Raw genomic sequence first — 21,510 nt, 5'->3', positions numbered from 1 at the left:
CAGGAGTAAGTCTTTAGAACCTTGGACTTGGCAACAGATTCTTAGATAGGACACCAAAAGCACAGTTGACAACAACAAGAATATACAAATTGAAATTCATCAAAATGAAACCTGTTAGTGCTTCAAGGAATACCATCAAGAACATGAAAAGACAACCCACAGAAGAGGGGGCAATATTTGCAAATCATATATATGAGATCTGGGACTTGGATCTAGAATATATAAAACAGATTACAATTCAATAATTTAAACAACAACAACAACAAAACACCAACCCAGGAGGTGCAGGTCTCTGAGGTACCCTTTGCAGGAGCCCCAGCGGTGGCTGTGCCTGCCGGTCCAGCCCGTTGCTTTACTGTTTAGCGGCTGCACAAACACAGTCCTTATGCCCCAAAGAAAGTCTCCAGAGAATACAGAGGGCAAGGGTGGATCCAAAGCAACGAAATCGTCTGCCAGGTTGTCAGCGAAACCCGCACCACCAAAACCTGAACCTAAACCAAGAAAGCCATCTGCTCACAAAGAACCTGGAACGAAGACTAACAAAAGTACTAAAAGGAAAGAGGGAGAGCACAAAGCTGGAAGGAAGGTCCTGCACCATCTGAAAATGGTGAAACTAAAGCAGAAGGTGCACAGAAAACAACCTGTAGATCACAAGGTAGAATGAATTGTGAAAAATTGGAGTTGATTTTATGTCCCACTTGGGACGACTTTGAAAAGCTATGTTTACCAAGGATTTTGTAAACGCTAACTTTTAGGACACTACTAGTTGGCATACAAAGATGTATAAGGATGGACGTTTTACCTCTTTATAATCATGCCTTTTGGAAATTTCCATCATCCTCAAGTAAAATAAATTTCAATTTGATATTCGAAGCTGTGTGCAAAATTGATGCAACGTTCCATGCACTTGTTTTAAAAATTGAGACCTGTGCATACTGTGGTATTTCTCCTGTGCGTATTTGAATTTTTCACACAGTTTTTCTAGAGCAGTAATCAGTGGTGCTTTTTAATCTAGATTTTATGTGATTTTAATGAAACATGGATAGTTGTGGCCATCTGCTGACTATTTGTGGTTTAAAATAAAAGGTTTTCTTGCCTGCAAAAACAAACAAATAAATAACCCAATTTTTAAAAAATGGGCAAAGGATTTAACTAAATATTTTCCCAAAGAGGATGGAAAATAAATTAATAGGTAAACAATAAACACAAGAAAAGATTCTTTTTTTTTAAAGATTTTGTTTATTTGTCAGAGAAAGAGAGAGGGGGCGGCAAGCAAAGGGAGAAGCAGGCTCCCTGCTGAGCATGGAGCCTGATGTGGGACTTGATCCCAGGACCCTGGGATCATGACCTGAGCGGAAGGCAGATGCTTAACCGACTGAGCCACCCAGGCATCCCCCAAGAAAAGATTCTTGATATCATTAGTTATCAAGGAGATGCAAATCAAAACCACAATGAGATACATCTTAACCTCAAGGATGGTCATAATAAAAAAGTCAGACATCCAGATGGCTAACAGACACATGGAAAGATGCTCAACATCATTCGGCATCAAGGAAATACAAATCAAAAACCACGATGAGATACTACCTCTCAAATGTCAGATGGTAAAAATTAACAACACAGGAAACAATGGATGTTGGTGAGGGTACAGAGAAAGGGGACACTGTTGGTGAAAATGCAAACTGGTGCAGCCGCTCTGGAAAACAGTATGGAGGTTCCTCAAAAAGTTAAAAATAGAACTGCCCTAGGATCCAACTATTGCACTACTAGGTATTTATCCAAAGGATACAAAAACACAGATTCGAAAGGGTACATGCAGCCTAATGTTTATAGCAGCATTATCAACAATAGCATGGAAAAAGCCCAAGTGTCCATTGACTGACGAATGGATAAAGAAGATGTGGTATGTATGAATATATATATATATAAAGGAATATATATAATGGAATATATATATATAACGGAATATATATATATAATGGAATATACAGATAGATAGATATAATGGAATATTACCCAGCTATCAAAAAGAATGAAATCTTGCCATTTGCAGTGACATGGATGGAGCTGGAGTGTATTATGCTAAGCGAAATAAGTCAGTCAGAGAAAGACAAATATCATATGATTTCACTCATATGTGGAATTTAAGAAACAAAAACAGATGAACATATGAGAAGGGGGACAAAAAAGGGGGCGGAGGGAAACAAACCATAAGAGACTCTTAACAGTAGAGAACAAACTGAAGGTTGCTGGAGGGGAGGTGGGCGGGGGATGGGCTAAATGGGTGATGGGTTTTAAGGAGGGCACTTGTGATGAGCACTGGGTATTGTATGTAAGTGATGAATCACTGAAATCTACTCCTGAAACCAGTAATACCCTATATGTTAACTAATTAGAATTTAAATTACAATTTGGAAGGAAAAAAAAAGTCAGAAACAAATGCTGGGGAGGATGTGTAGAAATCAGAATCCTAACAGATTGCTGGTTGGAATGCGAAATGATACAACTGCTTTGAAAAACAGCTTAGTTCGTCACAGTTAAACAGAGTTATCATGTGACTTAGCAATTCCTCTCCTAGGTATCTACCCAGGAGAAATTGAAATGTATGTTTATGCAAAAACAAGCAAAAAATGTTCATGGCAGCATTATTCATAATAGCTAAAATGTAGAAACAACCCAAATGTCCATCAACTGATGGATGGATAAACAAAATGTGGCCTATCCATACAATGCAATATCATTCGGCCATAAAAAGGAATGAAGTACTGATACATGCTATAACACAGATGAAGCTTGAAAACATTATGCTACATGGGAAAAGTCACAAAAGACCACATACTACATAATTCCATTTATTTTTTTAAGTTTTTAAAAAATTTATTTAAGCAATCTCTACACCCAACATGGGGCTCAAACTCATGACCCTGAGATCAAGCGTCTCATGCTCTTCCAACTGAGCCAGCCAGGCACCCCATATATTCCATTTATATAAAATGTTCACAATAGGTAAATCTATAGAGTTAGAAAGTAGATTTGTGGTTGCTTAGGACTACAGGGTGATAGCTAAAAGGTACAGGACTTTTTTTTTTTTTTTGAGGTGATGGAAATGTTCTCAAATGGATTGTAGTGACAAGTTGTATATATCTGTGAATATTGTAAAAACCATAGAATTGTATATTCTTTTTTTTTAAGATTTTATTTATTTATTTGAGAGAAAAAAAGAGAGAGAAAGAGAGAGAGAGAGAGCATAGCGGGGGGGGGGAGCGGGAGAGGGAGAAGCAGACTCCCCGCTGAGCAAGGAGCCCGATGTGAGACTCAATCCTAGGACCCTGGGATCATGACCTGAGCCGAAGGCAGATGCTTAACCGACTGAGCCACCCAGGCGCCCCTGAATTGTATATTCTAAATGAGTGAGTTAAATGATATGTGAATTATATCTCATGGAGATGTTATTTTTAAAATGCCATATATATTAGGAATCTTTTTAAAAAATTTTTTTAAAGATTTCATTTATTCATTTGACACAGAGAAAACACAAGCAGCAGGGAGGGGCAGAGGGAGAGGGAGAAGTGGGCTCCCCACTGAGCAGGAAGCCAGTTGCAGGGCTCAATCCCACGACCCTGGGTTCACAACCTGAGCCAAAGGCAGACACTCAGACATTGAGCCACCCAGGCACCCCAGGAATCTTTTAATTGAAAGGAAAAATGCCAAAATGCCAACAGTAGATAGCTCAAGGTGGTAAGATTACAGATTATTTTCTTTTGTAATTTTTCCTATTTGAGGGAGAAAAAAGTGTTTTCCAGAGAACAAAGAGACCAACAATCAAATGCAATGAGTGAACATTGATCAGGTCCCGGATCCCTCCCCATCCCTCCCAAATGTAGAACTGGCCCAGAGGATAGTCAGTGAGAATTGCCATGATGGTAATTCCTCTCCTCCACGGCCCTGTGGTGTTCAGAGCCCCTCCTCTGCCCTGGACTTTCTACTGTGACTTCATGCCAAGCAGTCACTCTTGGTGGGCTACTCCCCTTACATCAGGGGCCAGAGTCCTTTCTTTATCCTAGCGCCTACCACTGGCCGGCACCGAGGGCCTTCACGGAGTAAAGGCTCAGAATGGCAGCCCCAGTGGGACTCCACCAATTGGGCCCCAGGTGGCGCTGTCAGCCCAGGCAAGGGCTGGGGAGCCTCTGGCCTCAGCTCTGGTGCAAGCTGCCAAACCCCCAAATTCCAGAGCTTCTTTTCGTCATCCCATCCAGTGCATCCCTACCTGATTTGAAAACTCAGGATGTCAGGACTAGACTGCCAGTTGAAATCCCCTTAACCTCCAGACACACAGGAACAGCCAACCTCTCGAGGCCACAAGGATGAACCAAGAAGGCCCAGATCTCCGGAGAGTTCGAGGGTAGGCAAGCAGCCACCTCGGAACCAGACATTTCACCTAGACTCCACCACAGTTGGCTGTATGATGGGACAGCCTCTTCCCTTCTCTGAGTCCAAATGCTACTGCGTCCTGTGCATAGTGAGAACTGAATAAATGGCCAGAGCGCTGGGTTCTTTTTTTTTTAAGTTTTTTTTTTTTAAGCAATCTCTACACCCCATGTGGGACTCAAACTCATGACTCTGAGGTCAAGGTTCGCATGCTCTTCCAACTGAGCCAGCCAGGCACCCCAGAGTGCTGGGTTCTGATCCTGATTCTGGTCCTGGTATGCTGCTCTGACCTGTGTCTACCCCCCTGAGCCTCAGGGACTCTGGCTGTGAAATGGGGGCTGGACCCCAGAGCTCTGAAGCTACAAGAGTCCAGGATCCCCACTGGGTTAGAGAGGCTGGGTGTGGGGTTGGCGCCCTGGCCAAGGACAGACCGCTCCAGGAGCTGCCAGACGGGAAGCATTTTCCAGGAGCCGGAAGGGCTGGCGGAGCCCAGGGCCAGCCCATGCAACCACAATGGACCCTTGTGTGGAAGTTTAGCTTGGACCCACCCATGGGCCTGGCCCCTAGACTGGGGTGGGTCCTCTATGATCCATAGTCAGACCCAGCTCCCAAACAACCCATCCTAGGCCCAGAGACAGGAGCATGAGATGGGATGCTGGTTCAGCTCCAGAGTGATGTCTACAGACTTGTCACCCGTGCCCAATTTCCACCATCCCAGCCTTCCTGGAATCTGTTTGCCTAAATGACCTCACACAAAATGAAAAAGCCTGTCTTCCCAACCAGACAGGCGCCCAAGAGGGCAAGGGCAAGTTTTCTCCTCCTCAAACCACCTAAGGGAGCACAAGACAGACTGGTGGGCCAGCCTGGATCAGGGTTGATGAAGATCCCTGGCTAGGGAGCCATCTAGGACACCTTGGCTCTAGTCCTCACTGAGCTTTTGTTTCCTCCTCAGCCAATGAGAGGGAAGGAGGATTGGTAACACTTATTTGAGGGGGACCCAAACACTGGCTGGGGAACCTTCAAAAGCATCTGGTCCATCCTTTGCCTTGGAAAGGACTCTACCCAAACTAGATGGACTCCACTCATTCTCCCCTCACCCTACAGGCTCCTGATCACACTTGTTCCTGGAGCCCTGCTCCAGGCTCTGAGCTGCCTCTGAGGCATCCCTCAAGAAAGCCTTTTTGGATATCCTTACAGGCTGCATATGGTTTTCCCTGCTCTGGGCTCCTGTGGTTTGGTATCTATCACTCCCCAGAGCACAGGATCCTGACCACCTAATGTTCATGCTCATCTCAGCAGCTTTCTGGGACTCCTGTTGGGACCAGCCTCCCCAGGGGACACTTAACATCAACCATCTCTCTGGGGTCCAATAAACTGTCCTAAGCATGAAAGGAGATGATGCAGCACCATATCACTATGAATTGCTAGTATTTACAAGATGGAAATTAAAAAAGAAATGCAAGATCCTATTCTTGGGTCAATTTTAAAAGGCTTGGGATCTGAGATGACAAGGACACAGTGGGATGTGATCAGCACAAAGGTGGATTTGATGTCTGGCTGTATTAGCAGAGGCATAAAGCCTAGAAAGTAGGAGGAGAACAACCAGCTCTTCTCTGTAGGTTTGTGCCCATTTCTCAGGAATGGCTTCGGCACTGATGCCCCTGGCCAGTTAGTTTCTGACCCAGGGTAGAGAATATGGAGTCACTGTCCTCCTAGCTTAATAGGGCCACCCAGGGCCATGGGGCAGCTAACTTTGGGCCCCCAAAGGAGACTCTGGGGATGTCCCAGGATGCTGGTCTCAACTCAGAGTGAGAAAGGCAGTTCCACAGCAAAAGGGGCAGCTTCTAGAGATAGGCAGTGAGGTGAGAGCAAGGTTGGATGAGCCTCGTTGGGAAGTCTACCCCTACTTGGGGTAGACTGACAGCTTGGGAGGCCCCTCCATGCTAGAACTGTGAGAGAGTCTAAGTTCCTAAATCAATCTAGGAATCCGAGCTTCTGAGGTCAGTGGTGTCTGGGCCCCAAGCCACGTGGTAGTGAGTATCTCAGCAACACCAGAAACTATGCCATCAGCTGTTTGTTTTGTGTGTTTTTTTGCAGGGTGTGGATCAATACACCTTTAAAAAAAAAAAAAAAAAAAAACCTGTCAGCAGGAGGCAGGATCCTGCTGTCCCAAGGTCATTTCTGTTGATCTTTATCACTGGTGCAACCAGGCGTCTGGAAGCCCGGGCAGTGCCTGGAGTTTGCCCCTGGCCTCCCCAGCCACTTCCTTGCATTGTCAGCCCTGAGTCCCAAACCCAACATAGCCTGGTTAAGAACGAGAGCACAGGCTTTGGAAGTAGCAGAATTGGGCTTAAGTTTCTGTGCTGCCAACCACCAGCTGTGTGGCTTTGGGCAAGTTGCTTTGCCTTTCTGAACCTCTGTTCTCTGATTTTGCTAAACATGGACAAGAACATCTGTCTCCAAGGTTTTGGGGATTGGAAAGAATATGTGTCAAGGACCTGATGTTCAGTAAATGTGAGCTCCTTTCTCCTCTCCTTGGGAGACATTGGTACAGTGAGAAGCCTTGGGCTGGGGGTCAGGACGTCTGAGCCTAGTGGGTAGGTTTTGTTGCTCTCTGGCTGCCTGACCTCAGGCAAGTCCCTGGCCCTCTCTGACACTTCATTATCTGAGAAATAAGGCAGAGACACCAGTCTCTCCAGAGGCCCTTTCCCCAGTCCCAGATAGAACATTGCCAGGGTTTCACTTGCCTGAGCGGGGAAAGGAAATGCTCTGATCTGGGAGGCAGGACCCTGGTTTGAGGCTGGACCCTGCCTTGACACACTGGATGATCTAGGCCATGCCATCTTTCCCTCTGGACTTTGGTCTTCCCTTCAATCTAATGGATTGGATGCCAGGGGCTCTATAGCTCCTTTGTCTCTGATGATCTGGGATCCTGTGATCCTGAGATCCTGACAGGGTCAGAGATAGGCCCAGGCAGTACCCCCGTCCATGAGTGCCCCCTCCGCCTCCCCACCTGTAGCAATCATCTCAGGTCCCATGTTGTTTGTGGCAGGATCCACCTTGTATCCAGCCTCACAGTGTTTCTTTCCACATCTCATCTAAGACCCCCAGAGCTACTGAGACTTCTGCCGCCCCTGTTCCCTTCTTAGTGCTCAGTGTCCCGTATATCTCCAGGTCTCTCTAGGCCCTTCTTCCCTGAAATCATGGGGTTTCCTCCAATAGGGAATCATCTTGCCTCCTTCCTACTCATCTAACAAGAATAGAAAGAGTGTTGCACGAAGAAAGGTCCCCAAGTAATGGACAACACTCACAAGAGCACAAGCACACTGCGGGCGTTCTCACCATCACCGAGACAACCCTTTCCCTGGGGCTCTGCAGAAAAATGCGTTTTGAGTTGGGCTATAGACCCAGAGGACTTTAGCACAGTGCATGTCCTTGGAGAAGCGGCCAGAGCACTTGAGAGGGTCCTGGCACCATATACCTTAGCATGGGGGGGTAAGACTAAGTCTGCTGGGTTGGTCTGGTGCCAGGCAGCTGGCAAATGGCAAGTTCAGAGCATCACACCCCTTGTATGAGCTATAGAGGTCACGTAGAACAGCGAGAGGCCATCGCATCTTCTGGAAGCCAAGCCCCTGCTCAACAGACACTGCTCACGGGGCCATGCCCAGATACTGCCCTCCTGTGGGAGGGTGGATTGCCCACATGGGGAGGCCTGGTTTACCCTGCTGGGCCTCTGGCAGGGCCCCACTGCTTCTTGGATCTGATTTTCCTTTGGAGAGGCAGTCAAAGAACTCGGGGCTCTCCTTCCCAGTAGGACTGCTGATTCTGTTGGTTACCTGGCTACCAGGTTGGCCCCGTCTGGCCGGGGAGACCCTCCACCCCCAGAGGCTGGGGGCTTTCTCTGAGCACCCACAGTCCTGGGCCCTGTTTCTCATGGACTAGCTCACCACATTGTGCATGGCAGTCAGTATACTCTCCAGCCTGAGTGCTCCTAGGACAAGGGGATTGAGTCATCTTGATCCCCACCGCCCATTTTAGGGCTTGGCACAAAATAGATACTAAATTATTTCTCCCATCTATGCTCTATTTTGAGTCCTCCAGCAGTGACCCATAAAGGCCCTAGCAGGGATCTCCTTCCAACAGAAACAAAGAGGTCCTGGAGTAGGCAATCCTCAGCTACAGATGAGGGAATGTGGATGTTGGCCTCAGGGTAGGATCCAGCCCAGGGAGTGGGATGTAAAGAGCTCTATGGGGTCCCACCTATCCCTCTGCTTCTGGTCCCAACCCACTCTCTGCAGGGATCCTGGGCTCTAGCCCACCCAGACTGCCTGAGAACTGCTGGACTTCGAGGAATCCCACCTCAGTGCCAAGCCTCTCACTATTTCCACCTCTTGGATGCTCTCTTCATCCCCTTCTCCCTGGAAACCCTCCTGGCTCCAAAGTCCACTGACTGCACGATGCAGGGGTGAACTTTCCTCTCTGAGTTCTCCAGCACTCCCCAATTTTTCTGCTCACCAGCTCACCTGGCCTCAGTATCTATTGGTGCTGTTTGTCTTATCTGTCTCAGGGGGCTGCTCTGAGAGAAAGCAAACACCAGCCTCTGCGAGCCTCAGTTTCCCCATCTGTAAAATGGGGACAGTGATCCCCACCCTCCTGGGCTGATGTAAGGATTAAATGACATTAATCAGGTCAGAGCCCAGCACAGTCATCTCACCTGTCCACACACGTGCCAGGAGGTGAAGCAGAGTCAACTCGCACCGAAGATGCAGAGGCCTCAGGGCTGGGGTTCTCAGCCTCAATTAAGACTCAATTAAGTGGCTGAACAACTCACCCCACCTCCAAGACAGGGGTTACGGGAGGCCAAGAGGAGAAGGCAGGCACATTATAACATCTCCAGATATGGGCGGAGCGAAGACTGCTAACCTCCACTGGGCACTAGTTATGTGCTCGGCCCTGTGCTAAGTGCATCGATCTCATCCACACACGGCCAGTTCACAGGATCCTCACAGTTCACAGGAGGGGTTATGGCTGGCCCTCAGTTCTTTCCACCGCCCCCACACCGTACTGGGGATGCCATGATGACCTAAAGAGAGATGAGTGTTTATTTATTTATTTTTTTTTTTAAAGATTTTATTTATTTATTTGACAGAGAAAGACACAGCGAGAGAGGGAACACAAACAGGGAGTGGGAGAGGGAGAAGCAGACTCCCTGCTGAGCAGGGAGCCCGATGCGGGACTCGATCCAGGGACTCCAGGATCATGACCTGAGCCAAAGGCAGTCGCTTAACCAACTGAGCCATCCAGGCGCCCAATGAGTGTTTATTTTTATCTATAATCCCTGATGTGGGGCTTCTCCACACAGTAAAAGTGAATCTACAGCATGAGAAACTGATTTTTTAAAAATAAACTTTATTTGGAGTCATTTTAGATTTATAGAAAATTCACAAAGATAGCGCAGAGGGGTCCATATACCCCATCCCCAGCTTCCCCCCCTTGTTCATACCTTACCTTCCTATGGTACCTTTAACACAACTCAGAAACTGACATTGGTAATTACTGTTAACTACGCTGCAGACTTTCATTGGATTTCACCAGTTTTTCCAGTAATGTCCTCTTTTGTTCCAGAATCCCATCCAGGGTACCCCCATTGCATTTAGTCACTTTGTCTCCCCCGCTCTATTCAGTAACAGGAAAACGGACTTTTTAACTGGTGTCCTATGGGCAACAAAGGAGGGGACTCTTTTTGTGGCTTCTTTCACTTTCTCTTTCACAATTTGACGTCTGAAAAATCCCCCTCGGAGAGGACTTGTCCCCCTGCGTCAGCCTGCTCCTGCTCCTGGTCCCTCGTGGCGTCTGTCCAGCCGGGGTGGGGGTGGGGGGCGAATTCCCTGCACAAGAGCTCGTGCTCCCTTTTTCTTCCTGCAGGGACAGTTAATTCTGCTCAGCTGCTCCTGTGTCCCTGTTGGCCTTGTCTTCAAGCTCGCCACCAGCTCTTATTCTGGTAATGATAAAACACCTGGAATTTTAGTTTTAGTTCCACTCTCTTCCTGGGGCAGAAACTCTAGGCTCTCAGAGGAGTGAATGGGGAAAATCCATAATACAATACTTCCCCAAATTCATCCTCCCTTCCCTCTTCCCTGTAATACTCACATCCTTTCGGGGAACCCTGTGGTACAAGGGAAGCCAACTCCCAGGGTGCAAATATGACCTGAGCTTGACTGTAATCAGCACGTGTGGTCCCTCGGCCACAGCGATTGGCTCGGGAGTGGCCTCGTCACGCAAGATGGCCCGGTCGGAGTGAATCTCAGGACTTCTGCAGTCGTTCTGGTTCATGGGTGCTCTCTTTGGCTCAGGTGGAATGGCCAGTGACCATGTTGTGAGTGCAATCGGTTGTGGAGGAGTTTTAACCTATTAAGGTAGACACTTGAAGCGACGCTAAGTCTTTTTCTCCCTAGTCACTCCCTTGACTCTTTTTTAATATCATAGGTAGAGTTTTTATAACTTTCTATAACTTTTTCTATAAAAAGTTTTTATAATTTTAACTTTAACAACTCATTCAGTTATTAAAACTCAGACCAGTCCAATTTAAAACTTTAATCTGCTATCTAACCTACCCCACCCAGGTCAGAATTGTGACTACGGGGGCTTGGTGAGGGGATGGACCACTCCTAGGGTCCTTCCTCCTAGAGGAAGCTTCAGGAGACCTCCTGCCACCCTGACTTTGCTCTGCACTGGAAAGGGTTTCCCGACCTTATTCTGGGTATTTCTGCCCTTGGTGGTCTCTATGATGTGGTGGTCTCCGCAGAAGAGATATGTGTAGTTTCTTCAGTGCTGTTCAGCTCTATGGCCCCTCATTGCCAAGGACTTCTACAGATGGGGGGACCGGCCTCCTTACTGACTGTCGGTCCCCAGCTCCTCCTTCAAGTGAGGGCCCCATTGCTTGGCCCAGTGGCTGCTGACTAGCTCCCTGGTTCCTGTCCCTCCTCTAACCGTTACGCTCTGTCACATGGAGCCATAGGAAGTATGAGGAACTGGGCCCGGTAGACCCATTTTTTCCTCCCAGGCCCACCACATCCTGGTCCTGACAAGCTTGCTCATATAGGCCCTTTCATGAATCTCCGACCTTCAGAACTCTCTGGTTCACTATCTATGTTCACAAACACCCCCAGTCTCACAGGAACATGGCCCAGGTTCTCCCTGCTTTTTCACCACACTTTATTCTAGCGGTAGCACCAGGGTGAGCCTGGGGGGTTCTAGCTCAGTAAGCGTCCAGTGGCAGAAGCTCCTCTCCCCCTGTGCAGGCACTCCCAGTCTCCTCAAGGGAGCCTCTCAGGTGCTTTCTTTTTTTTTTTTTTTTTTAAAGATTTTTTTTTATTTATTTGAGAGCGAGAATGAGAGACAGCATGAGAGGGAGGAGGGTCAGAGGGAGAAGCAGACTCCCTGCCGAGCAGGGAGCCCGATGCGGGACTCGATCCCGGGACCCCGGGATCATGACCTGAGCCGAAGGCAGTCGTTTAACCGACTGAGCCACCCAGGCGCCCCTCTCAGGTGCTTTCATTCTCCCTCCCCCAGGCCTCATACACACACACTGAGCTTTGATGGGGAAGAGAAACAAGGGATATTTGGAGTCACTGTTGGTTGAAATGTGGAAGCAATAGCATTAAAAGGGGCCTGGAGGGCTGGTGGAATTTTCAGCCTGGATCCTCTCTGTCACTTCCTCTGCCCTCAGAGACAAACCCCATCCCCACACCTTTAACTCCCCTTCCCCCTCACAGCACGAGAAAGTCCCCGGCTTGCCGCAGCTCCCAGCACCTCATCTCTTGGAAAGGGGGAAAATGATGCATTTAGTAAGCTCCCTCCGGGGTACCTCTGCCACAGGATGGCCGTCTTGGTCACGGTGAGTGTTTCAAACTCATATGAGTCTGCCTTTCAGCGTCTGGGCACCGGCCCCTTCCACTGCATATCCCTGTAAGTAGCACTGGACATTCCTGCCCAGAGCTGGAGGCGTTGATCTGTGGCTTGGAATGTGATTCTTACTGCCAGAGCCTAAAGCCTCTTAATTTTTGCCACTTCTCTCCCGGTCTCCCACCACCCTATAACATTTCAGAGGGCAGCTCTACCCACAGTCAGCATCCTCCTCTCTTGTCCCCAGGGCTGTACTCTCTGCAATCATCTCTCCTTTCTGGGAGCATGTGGCCTTGACCAGAGGTTTCAGCTTGTCTGGGAGCCAGCTCCACAGCAGCAGCTCCAGCTCCAGGAAATCCTGTCTCTGAAGCTAAGGCTGAAAGGGGAGGGAGTGGGGGCCCAAATCAGCCAAGGGTATCTGCCCCAGTCCACCTCGCCCCTTCCTGGACACACTAGTTTCCCAATAAATCATGCATCCTTCATGGCTGGATTAAACATCAATTTTCAGCCTGGGGTCATACAAGGAAGTTGGGTGTTGTTTTGTTTTTTGGTTTTTGTTTTTTTACATCAGTCTCCTAAGCTCACTTCATAGGGTGTATATCTCGATTTTTCACTGACTGCTGTTTTGCCATTGCCATTTCTGGTATCAGTACCTCCATTTCCTTTAGGAGACTTTCCTGCCTGCACTCTCAGTTCAAGGAGTTCCTGTGTGGCTGACCCTAACCTCCCAACTCCAGGGCTGGGGAAATAATCCAATCAGTCTTCCATGAGAGTCAGCTCTGGTCATTTCCTCGGAATGAATGGGAAAGTAAGCTTTTTCCAATAGGGCTAAAGATGCCAGGATGGAGCTCTTGGGGGGTCATCTTTCCACTACATGGGGAGCATATCCTGAGAGAGAAGCCAACACAGAGAAAGGCAAAGTGGTGAGATGGAGACAAATTCTTGATGACTTGACTTGTATGCCTGGATCTAGCTATTCCTGAAGCTAGACTATTCTTGGATTTCACATTCCAGTGAGCCAATAATTCCACCCTCCCTTTTATGTTTTTGGGTTTTGTTTGTTTGACTTGCTTAACACGTTAGAGATGAATTTCCATGATTTACAAACAAAGGATCCCGGTTAATATACCTTTTGAAAAATCCATTCTTGGTCATGCCAGCATGCTGACTTCACAACCGCAGATTTCCTGTGGTGTTGAGATAATATTCCAAGGCCATTTCTGCTCGGGCTGGATCAGCCTACACTGGTACTTTGGCAGTGATGGCGGTGGTGGGGGGGGGGGGCATGTTTGGCTTTTTATTTTCTATGGTGGCAAGAACATTTAACATGAGATTTAACCTCTTCACAAAATTTTAAGTGCATAATACAGTATTGTTAACTCTATATGATGGCATACATTTGGCTCTTTATTTAGGGTAAAGATTGAAACCCAAATTCAGCTGAGAATTGAATTTACCATGGAAAACCCTGGGCAGGGTCTCAAAATGCAGTGCAGGTGTGACTGCCCACAGTGTCCACTCATACCCTTTCCCAAGGAGCAAGCTTCAGCACTGATTTACCCCAGAGGCAATCTTCACCACAGGCTATAGTGAGCAATGGATGTTGTAGCGAAGATTCTGATCTAGAGATAGAGTAGGGTTTTACATCCAACAAGTGACCCCAGGCCTCTCTCTTCTCCAGGTTCTCCCCTACACCCACCTCTCCTACTTCCTTCTTCTTTGTGGCGCAGTTAGCTCTGGGCTTCTCTCCCTTACGCACGACGCGAGGCTATGATTCACGCAGGAAAGGCCACCATCACCCTGAACAAGACTATGTTCTCAGCAAAACCCTCACCAAAAACCCTCCAGCTACTTGGATGTATCTTCTTGGAAGGCACGGGGGAAAGGAAGTTTTAACTTTTCTGAAACAAATACATCTTTTCCTGCCATGTTCTGTAATTCTTTAGAATCAGATATATACCTCACCACTAAATCACCCTGTAACTGGAAACCCATTTCGCAAATTACCTACAGTCCCTTGTAAGAAATTATTTTTCTGCTTAAACTGGTCAGTTTGTTTCTACCACTTGCTCCCACAACCTGACTGGTGTAGTGGATCATTTCCTTCCCTCAGCCTCTGCTTTCTCATGGCCTGTACTGACTCAAGCATCTACCTACCTCCTTCTTTCTGTCTTCCTGCCTTATCTCCTGCTTCCAATGATTTAGCTCTCTCCTCAGACCTCAGAGGAGGACTGGCTGGCCCACCGAATCCCTGTTGCCCCTGTTTGGGCAGAGCTTTGGGTCAGATCATCTCTGAGGTCTTAGCAAGCCTATGGACCAGCTGCCCTTAGGGTGCTCAGCTGTAGTAAAGTGGGGGGGGGATGTGGAACTGGGTGAGGGGAGACCCTTTCAGCAAAATAGCAGGCATGAGAAACACTCCAGGGCTTAGTCTGTTCAGAACTGCAGATGATTGTCCCCTTACCTCAGAGCTGGTCACATCACACCTGGAATGTGACCTCCCATTGCAATCCCCAAACCAGGAGAGAGCCCTGGACTAAGGGAGCCCTATCTCACCACAAGAGACTGGAACAAAGAGGGGACAGTTCCCACAAGGGTCAGGTGAGGGAAGGAGGGAGCCCAGAGGACATAATCTTTATCTGTACCTGCTGATGCACTGTCTTAGCAGTGACAGGAGCTGAGTTGTTCTGGGTGGCCTGAAAAGCAGCACAGAAACAGATATGAGTATTACAAGGGAGCTTGAGAAATATTTTCTCCCAGCCAAAGCTGTCCCACAACAGTCCAGGCAGCCTTTGAAGATAGTGACCTCTCCGTTATTAGAGGTGTTCAATAGAGCCTGGTTGCAATGGAAAGGATTCCTACAAGATTGAATTGGCTGAACTAGGACTCTTCCAGCCTTGAGCTTTGGTATTTAGAATACATAGTTGAGTGAATGAAGACTGAATGCCTACTTAATACTTGTTGGTTGGATGATGGTTGATTTGTTAAAGAAAGTGATTGATTGAATGAATGAAATGGACAGGCTGTTCCAATAAATAAAAGATATTTGACTGAGTGAAGACTTGTTCATTCTTTGATTAGCTGAATGAAGATTGATTGGTTGAAATAATGAATTAGCAAATACAAAGTGTGGATGAGCAGGCTGGTTGAGTGAAGCTTTGATGGCTGGTAGGATTCAGTTCCTTGATTCCTACTCTATTCTCTCATTTTGCACTTTATCCTGCTTGTCTTTCTTTTCCTTCTAAGTGTAGTCAAGAAGAAATGTCTTCATTTGTGTGCTTGATGTGGAAAATATTGTAGGCTAAAGAGCCCTTTTCATAATCAGGATTTCATCTTAGGCAAATTTGATTGCCCAGGCACATGCCTACGGTGACTGGTATAACATGCTTCAGGACTCAGGGGAGGTGTGAATTTAGCATGTTGGCCAGAGAAGGGCAACTGAAGGTCACACCTGGGGCTTGGCCTGTTTGGCCCCTCACCTGGAGGCAGAAATTACTGTCCTCTCTGTGGGTTAGGAGAGTATGCCTATTTGGCAAGAAAATATCTTCCAAACATCCTTTCAGGGTGCCTAAAATTTCACCAATAGAATCACACCTTCTTTGCACAACTGCAAAATGAGGTGGTACATTCCAACAACCTATTATTTAGATTGCTGTGTTTTGGAGTATGATCCCTGGTAAAACGTGAATGGAATCAGGGAAGGGATGTTTATGAAGCTCTGCTGACTAGATTAACCAACTGTTATTGCCATCAGCTTCTCAGGTCAATATGGTCTGTCAGCCGAGTTGGGTGTCCCTGTCAGATTCAGAGGGATCAAGGCATAGGCTGGATACATTTTGATAGAGGGTGTGAATGGAAACTAACCTGAGGCTTGAGTACTATGCTGGGATACAGACCTAGGCAGGGGGCGTGGTGGAATGCTGAGGATGAGGAACAGCCCGGGAGCTCTCAGAGGGTATCTGAGAAGGGCTTGCAGGGAACCGAAGTATAGAAAGAGCCTCAGAGACTTTCCCTCCTATTCCCCAGGGTTGTCTTGAGCTGAGTTCAGAAAGGGATAATACACTTGTCTGGTGCCCCTCACCCTGCCCCACTTCTGGGAGCTAGAGAAGCCAAGAACTTGAGAACTACATGTAACTGGTCTGGTCCCTCCCCCAGCTTAGGGCACAAATTATGCTCACATTTTCCCCCCCCATTAGTTACTTGAGCTCCCTCAAGATCTTATCAAGAGGAAGTCCAATCTGCCCCTCTGGGGGCCTTTTCTCCTGCTTCATAGGACTGCTCAAAACCCTTGGGGCTAGTTCATTTCAACCCAGGTTCCTGCAGAGCACCAACCTTGCTCCATCTCGCTGCTCCAAAGCCCCAGCTCTCATTCACACTCCTGAGCTCAGGCAATTTTCTCCAGGGGGAAAGTTGAAAGGGGCTTCTAGGTCTTTAGCAGCAGGGTTGAGTCTTGTCCCCAGGACAAGACTCCTTTCCCACACCACGGAGTTCCCCTTGGGGACCCAACCATCCTTTCTCATTGACCAGTGACCCTTATTGGGGATGGTTATCTGGGGAGAGAGCTGACCAACTTTGAACCTCTCAAGGGCAGGAGCTGGGCCTTCTTCCATCTGTGCCCCGGAAGCTGCTTTCTGCCGGGCTCCACCTCCCTGTTGGATCTTGGGAGAGGCAGACTTTGTCCGGCCACACAGGGTCCCATTTTGTTCTGCCAAGGCCTATTTACATCTGATAACCTCAAGTGACTGCCAGAACAGAGAGGGCCTCCTCCTCGGCAAAGTCCTGCCCCAAGGACAAAAAATGAGAAGCTTCCTGCCCGTTACACTTGGTCTCCTCCAGTTAGTGCCCCAGAAGGGAAGTGGCTTCAGTGACCATGAGTCAGGGGCATTTTACACTGTGCCACCAGGTAAAGACCTTAAGGGCTTTTGGGTGGGGCAGGGCAGGGAAGGAAGGACCGAGAGAAAGGACTCTCACACGTGAGCACCCTCCACACACATACTCCTCACCAGCCCCTCTCGCCGCCAGTTAACTACCACCAGCTCCTCTCCCAGACCTCACATGGCCTTTGGGTAATTTCTCCTCTGACAAAAGGGCTCTAGAGGCTAAAATGGTTAAAATAAATAAATAAATAAATTCTAGGCCAACCACAGTGAGATACCACCATACTCATCAGGATGGCTATTATTATATAAAATAATAAAAAGAAAAATAACAAGTATCTCCAGCCTGTGTCCCCAGAAGAAGCTGGAACCCTCGCGCATTGCTGGTGGGAGTGTGAAATGGTGCAGCCACTGTGAAAAACAGTTTGGTGGTTCCTCAAAGAGTTAAACATAGAATTATCGTATGATCCAGCAGTTTTACTTCTAGGTATATACCCAAAAGAATTGAAAGCTGAGACTCATATTTGTTTTGTCTTTGTTTTTTTTTTTTTAAAGATTTTATTTATTTATTTGAGAGAGAGAGACAGAGTTAGCGACAGAGAGCACGAATGGGGAGGAGAGGGAGAGGGAGAAGCAGCCTTCCCACTGAGCAGGGAGCCCGATCATGACCTGAGCTGAAGGCAGATGCTTCACCAACTGAGCCACCCAGGCGCCCTCAAACAGATATTTGTATACCCGTGTTCATATTAGCAATATTCATAAGAGCCAAAAGATGAAAACAACTCAAGTGTCTATCAACAGATGAATGGATAAGCAAATTGTGATCTATCCATACAATGGAATACTATTCAGCCTTAAAAAGAAATGAAATTCTGACACCTGCTACAACGTGGATGAGCCTTGAAGACAGTAGGCTAAATGAATTAAGTGAGACAAAAAGGGGCAAATATAGGATGATTCCACTTACATGAGGTACTAGAATAGGCAAATTCATAGAGACAGAAAGTAGAATAACAGGGTACCAGGGACTGGGAGGGGAGGGGGAATGGGGGAATTATTGTTAGTTTGATGGGTACAGAGTTTCTGTTTGGGATGATGGAAAATTTCTGGAAATATACAATCGTGATGGTTGCACAACATCATGAATGTACTTAATGCCACCAAATTGTACACCTGACAATGGTTAAAATGGTAAATTTTTTGTTCTATATTTTATCAAAAAACAAACCATATCCAAGCCCCTCTTCTTAGCCTAGAGCAAAAATTTGGTAGCCTCACTTCAATTCAAAGGCCCTCCCTCCCCAAAGGTGTAATTTTTGAAGGGGTCGAAGCAGCCTGTGCCCTCTGTTCCGTTAGCTGTACTTGGGGCAGAGATAGTCTTTTCTTCCTCTGTGGCTAGGAGAGGAGATGGGATGAGAGATAAGGGAGCAGCAAGCCAGCACCCTGCACAAAGGGACAATTTTCTTCCACTTCATCCTGCCTATACACTGTCTTAATTGGAGGGCTTCTAGGGGCTACAGAGTCCATTTTTTATTGTACAGATGGGAAAAGTGAAGCTCACAGAGAAGGCATGACCTGTCCAAGGTCATATACTTTCCTGACTCACTGCTCAGTGCTCTTTCCCCTGGGCTGGGGTGCTGAGAACAGACCACCTTGAGACTGGCAGTGTTTCTCTGGGAAATGATGACCTATGACCTCTGGGCTCTGAAGCCTCTTCAGCTAGGCCTGGATGGGGATCAAGCTACGAAAGTTAGGATGGTCCCACAGCTGGGTGCAGGGGCAACCACTCCCACCCAGGTCTGGTGGGGATGCTCCACCTACCCCCAAGCATTTCCCTACCGATACTCCCTCCCTTGGCCTCCCTACCTTATTGAGCTCTCCCCTCCCGTCTGACAGTGCTCCCGCCCACTTCTCTAGCCTGTGTCCCCAGGAGACCCCTTCAGGTAAAGGATGACAAGACAGAACAAATTGATGGGTCAGGACTGCAGGGTGCCCAGATTCATTTATTTAGTCCTCAAACTGTCAAGAGCCTGCCAAGTCTCTGGTGAACACTGATTTAGAGGGCATGCATGCCTGTGGCCCAAGTCAGGTGGCCTACAGACACTTCCTCCTACTCCAGCTGTTCTACCTGGCCTAAAATTCCCTGGCCAAGGGACAGAGCTTCACACCTTTTCCCAGCACAGCAGAGAGGTTTAATAGATCCCCACTCCCAGCCCTGGGGGGCACACAGCAAGTTCACACCAGAATGACTCTGATGAAAAAGGCCTGAGGGCCAGAGTTAACCTCTAGCACAGCTCCTCACTGAGCAGTGCCCAGCATAGTGCTGATTTCCAGAAAGTTCTGTTAAATTAAAAAGCTCCTAGTTCCAAGAGAATGTCATCTCCACAATGTCTGAATTAACACAGGCAGCAGGGAGTCTGTAGGGAGAGATGGACAGAAAATATTTACAGTGGGTCAGCAGCAGAGACAGAGGTTAATACAGACCATGGGGTGAGGGATAAAGAGCCTGACCCTGCCTGGGGTGGGGAATCTCGGAGGGCTTCCTGATGGAGGGGACTCCTAATTTGAAATCTAGGCAATCTATGGGAATTGGGCAGGACCAAGGGGTGGGAGATAGAGAAAGGTGGTCACATCAGAGAAAGTAAGTCCACCATTGCCTGGGGGCCCCTGTGCCTTGAAGCCCCAGTGTGAGCCGGGAAGGGGGTGGGTAAAGGAGAGGGTGGCTCAGGTCCCTCAGTGGAGGGATGGGTGGGATGGGGTGGGATATGGCCTGTTGGGGAGCCTCAGAGGAGAACCCTACACAAGCGAGGGCTAAGCTCCCTGACCTTGTAGGAGCCCAGGATGTGGAATCCCAGCACCCTGGGAGGAGCCTCCAGGCTTTTAGGTTGTGTCTTAGCTGACAGTGTGACTGGTTATAAGAGCTCTCTTTGGCCTGGTGGTCTTCTTCCTGATGACCTCCAAACCCCTTTGGGTGGCATCCTTTATTTTTGCCTGATACCTGGCGTTCCTGGAGGCTCCACTTCTAAGCCTGTGTCTCCTCCCAGCAGCCCAGAGCAGTACTGGGGTGGGTATGGTATGTGGTGGGTGGGGAGTAGGGGCTGGGGGATGGGTGGGGATAAAAAGGTAGCTCATCACAATTTGGAATCTTGTCTCCTGAGAGCCAGATGAGGTCATGGCGATTGTCTAACCCAAGCTAACCATTTTACAAATGAAGAAACCTAGACCCACACCTAGAACCAGGTAAGGAGTTTTCCAAGGCTATTTGGTGAGCTGGGAACAGAGACAAAATTAGAACCGAGGCCTTCTGACCCTAACTGAGAGCCTTCTTTCTCCGTCCAGGATCTTGCAGGAAAGAAATAAGCATTTTAGGGGCGCCTGGGTGGCTCAGTTGGTTAAGTGTCTGCCTTTGGCTCAGGTTGTGATCCCAGGGTCCTGGGATTGAGCCCTGCATCAGGCTCCCTGCTCTTTGGGGAGCCTGCTTCTCCCTCTGCCTCCTTCTGTCTCTCACGAATAAATAAAAAAGATCTTAAAAAAAAAAAAGAAAGAAGCATTTTATTTATTTATTTATTCATTTTTTGAAAGAAGCATTTTAGTAGAGCAGTGAGTCTCCGACTTGATAGGTTAGCTTAAGACACTGCACTGAAATGAAACGTGGTGGCTTTAGGAGATTTTTTGGCACGAGTTTGCTGATAAACCCAGATACCAGCACTGACACTTAGAGCTGCTTCTTTTATTAGATGCTCTGCATTCCAACCAAGCTAGAATATTCTCATATTAATTTGTTTAGATTATCATTAAAGTGAAGGTACTGCATTTAAAAATTCAGGTAGAATATTTGTAGCCACTCATGACTGAAGTTGGAAACCCTCAAGAAACTGAGGAGCCTGGTTTGAGGAATTGCTAGGCCAGAAGGACAGATGGTCTTGGGGAGGGGGTGGGAACAGGCCAGCTCTAAGCTGCAGAGTCATTTGTGATGGGACACAGTGTGGGGCTGGACTCCTGTCCTCTGCTTACCCCACACCTCGGCCCTTGCCCTGTAACGGGGCTTGGGAGTGTCTTTCCCCGTGGCTTTGACTACGTGGAAATCTGCAGGTTCCAGACAGAGGTCAGAGTCCTTCCTGAGGCCTTCCTAAGGGATCCTGAGTTGGACATGCCCCTTTCTGGGCCTTGGGTCTTCATCTATAATACAGTGGAGTGGACTTGCTAGGAAGGACTGATGGGGATGGGATGGGAGGGGGGACAGGAGCATCCATTTGTTAGAGCTGCCCCTGTAAACTGGACAGATTTTCTGGGAGTTGATAGG

At 47.8% G+C, this 21,510-nt stretch overlaps 1 protein-coding gene across 1 annotated transcript; it reads left to right on the top strand.

Annotated features, from left to right (window-relative positions):
- The first annotated feature begins 385 nt into the window (after positions 1 to 385).
- Positions 386 to 664, top strand: LOC110593419 (high mobility group nucleosome-binding domain-containing protein 3-like). Its single transcript, XM_044919772.1, has one exon. It carries the CDS (start codon positions 386 to 388, stop codon positions 662 to 664), a length of 279 nt encoding a protein of 92 aa, XP_044775707.1.
- The last annotated feature ends 20,846 nt before the right edge of the window (positions 665 to 21,510 follow it).

Source organism: Neomonachus schauinslandi, chromosome 11 (genome assembly GCF_002201575.2).
Source record: "Neomonachus schauinslandi chromosome 11, ASM220157v2, whole genome shotgun sequence".
In the NCBI taxonomy this organism is placed as follows: domain Eukaryota; kingdom Metazoa; phylum Chordata; class Mammalia; order Carnivora; family Phocidae; genus Neomonachus; species Neomonachus schauinslandi.
Note: the sequence above shows the minus strand (reverse complement) of the source record. Positions and strands in the feature narration are given on the sequence as shown.

Coding starts and splice junctions, on each gene's coding strand:
- LOC110593419 (XM_044919772.1), top strand. CDS start 386: ATGCCCCAAAGAAAGTCTCCAGAGAATACAGAGGGCAAGGGTGGATCC.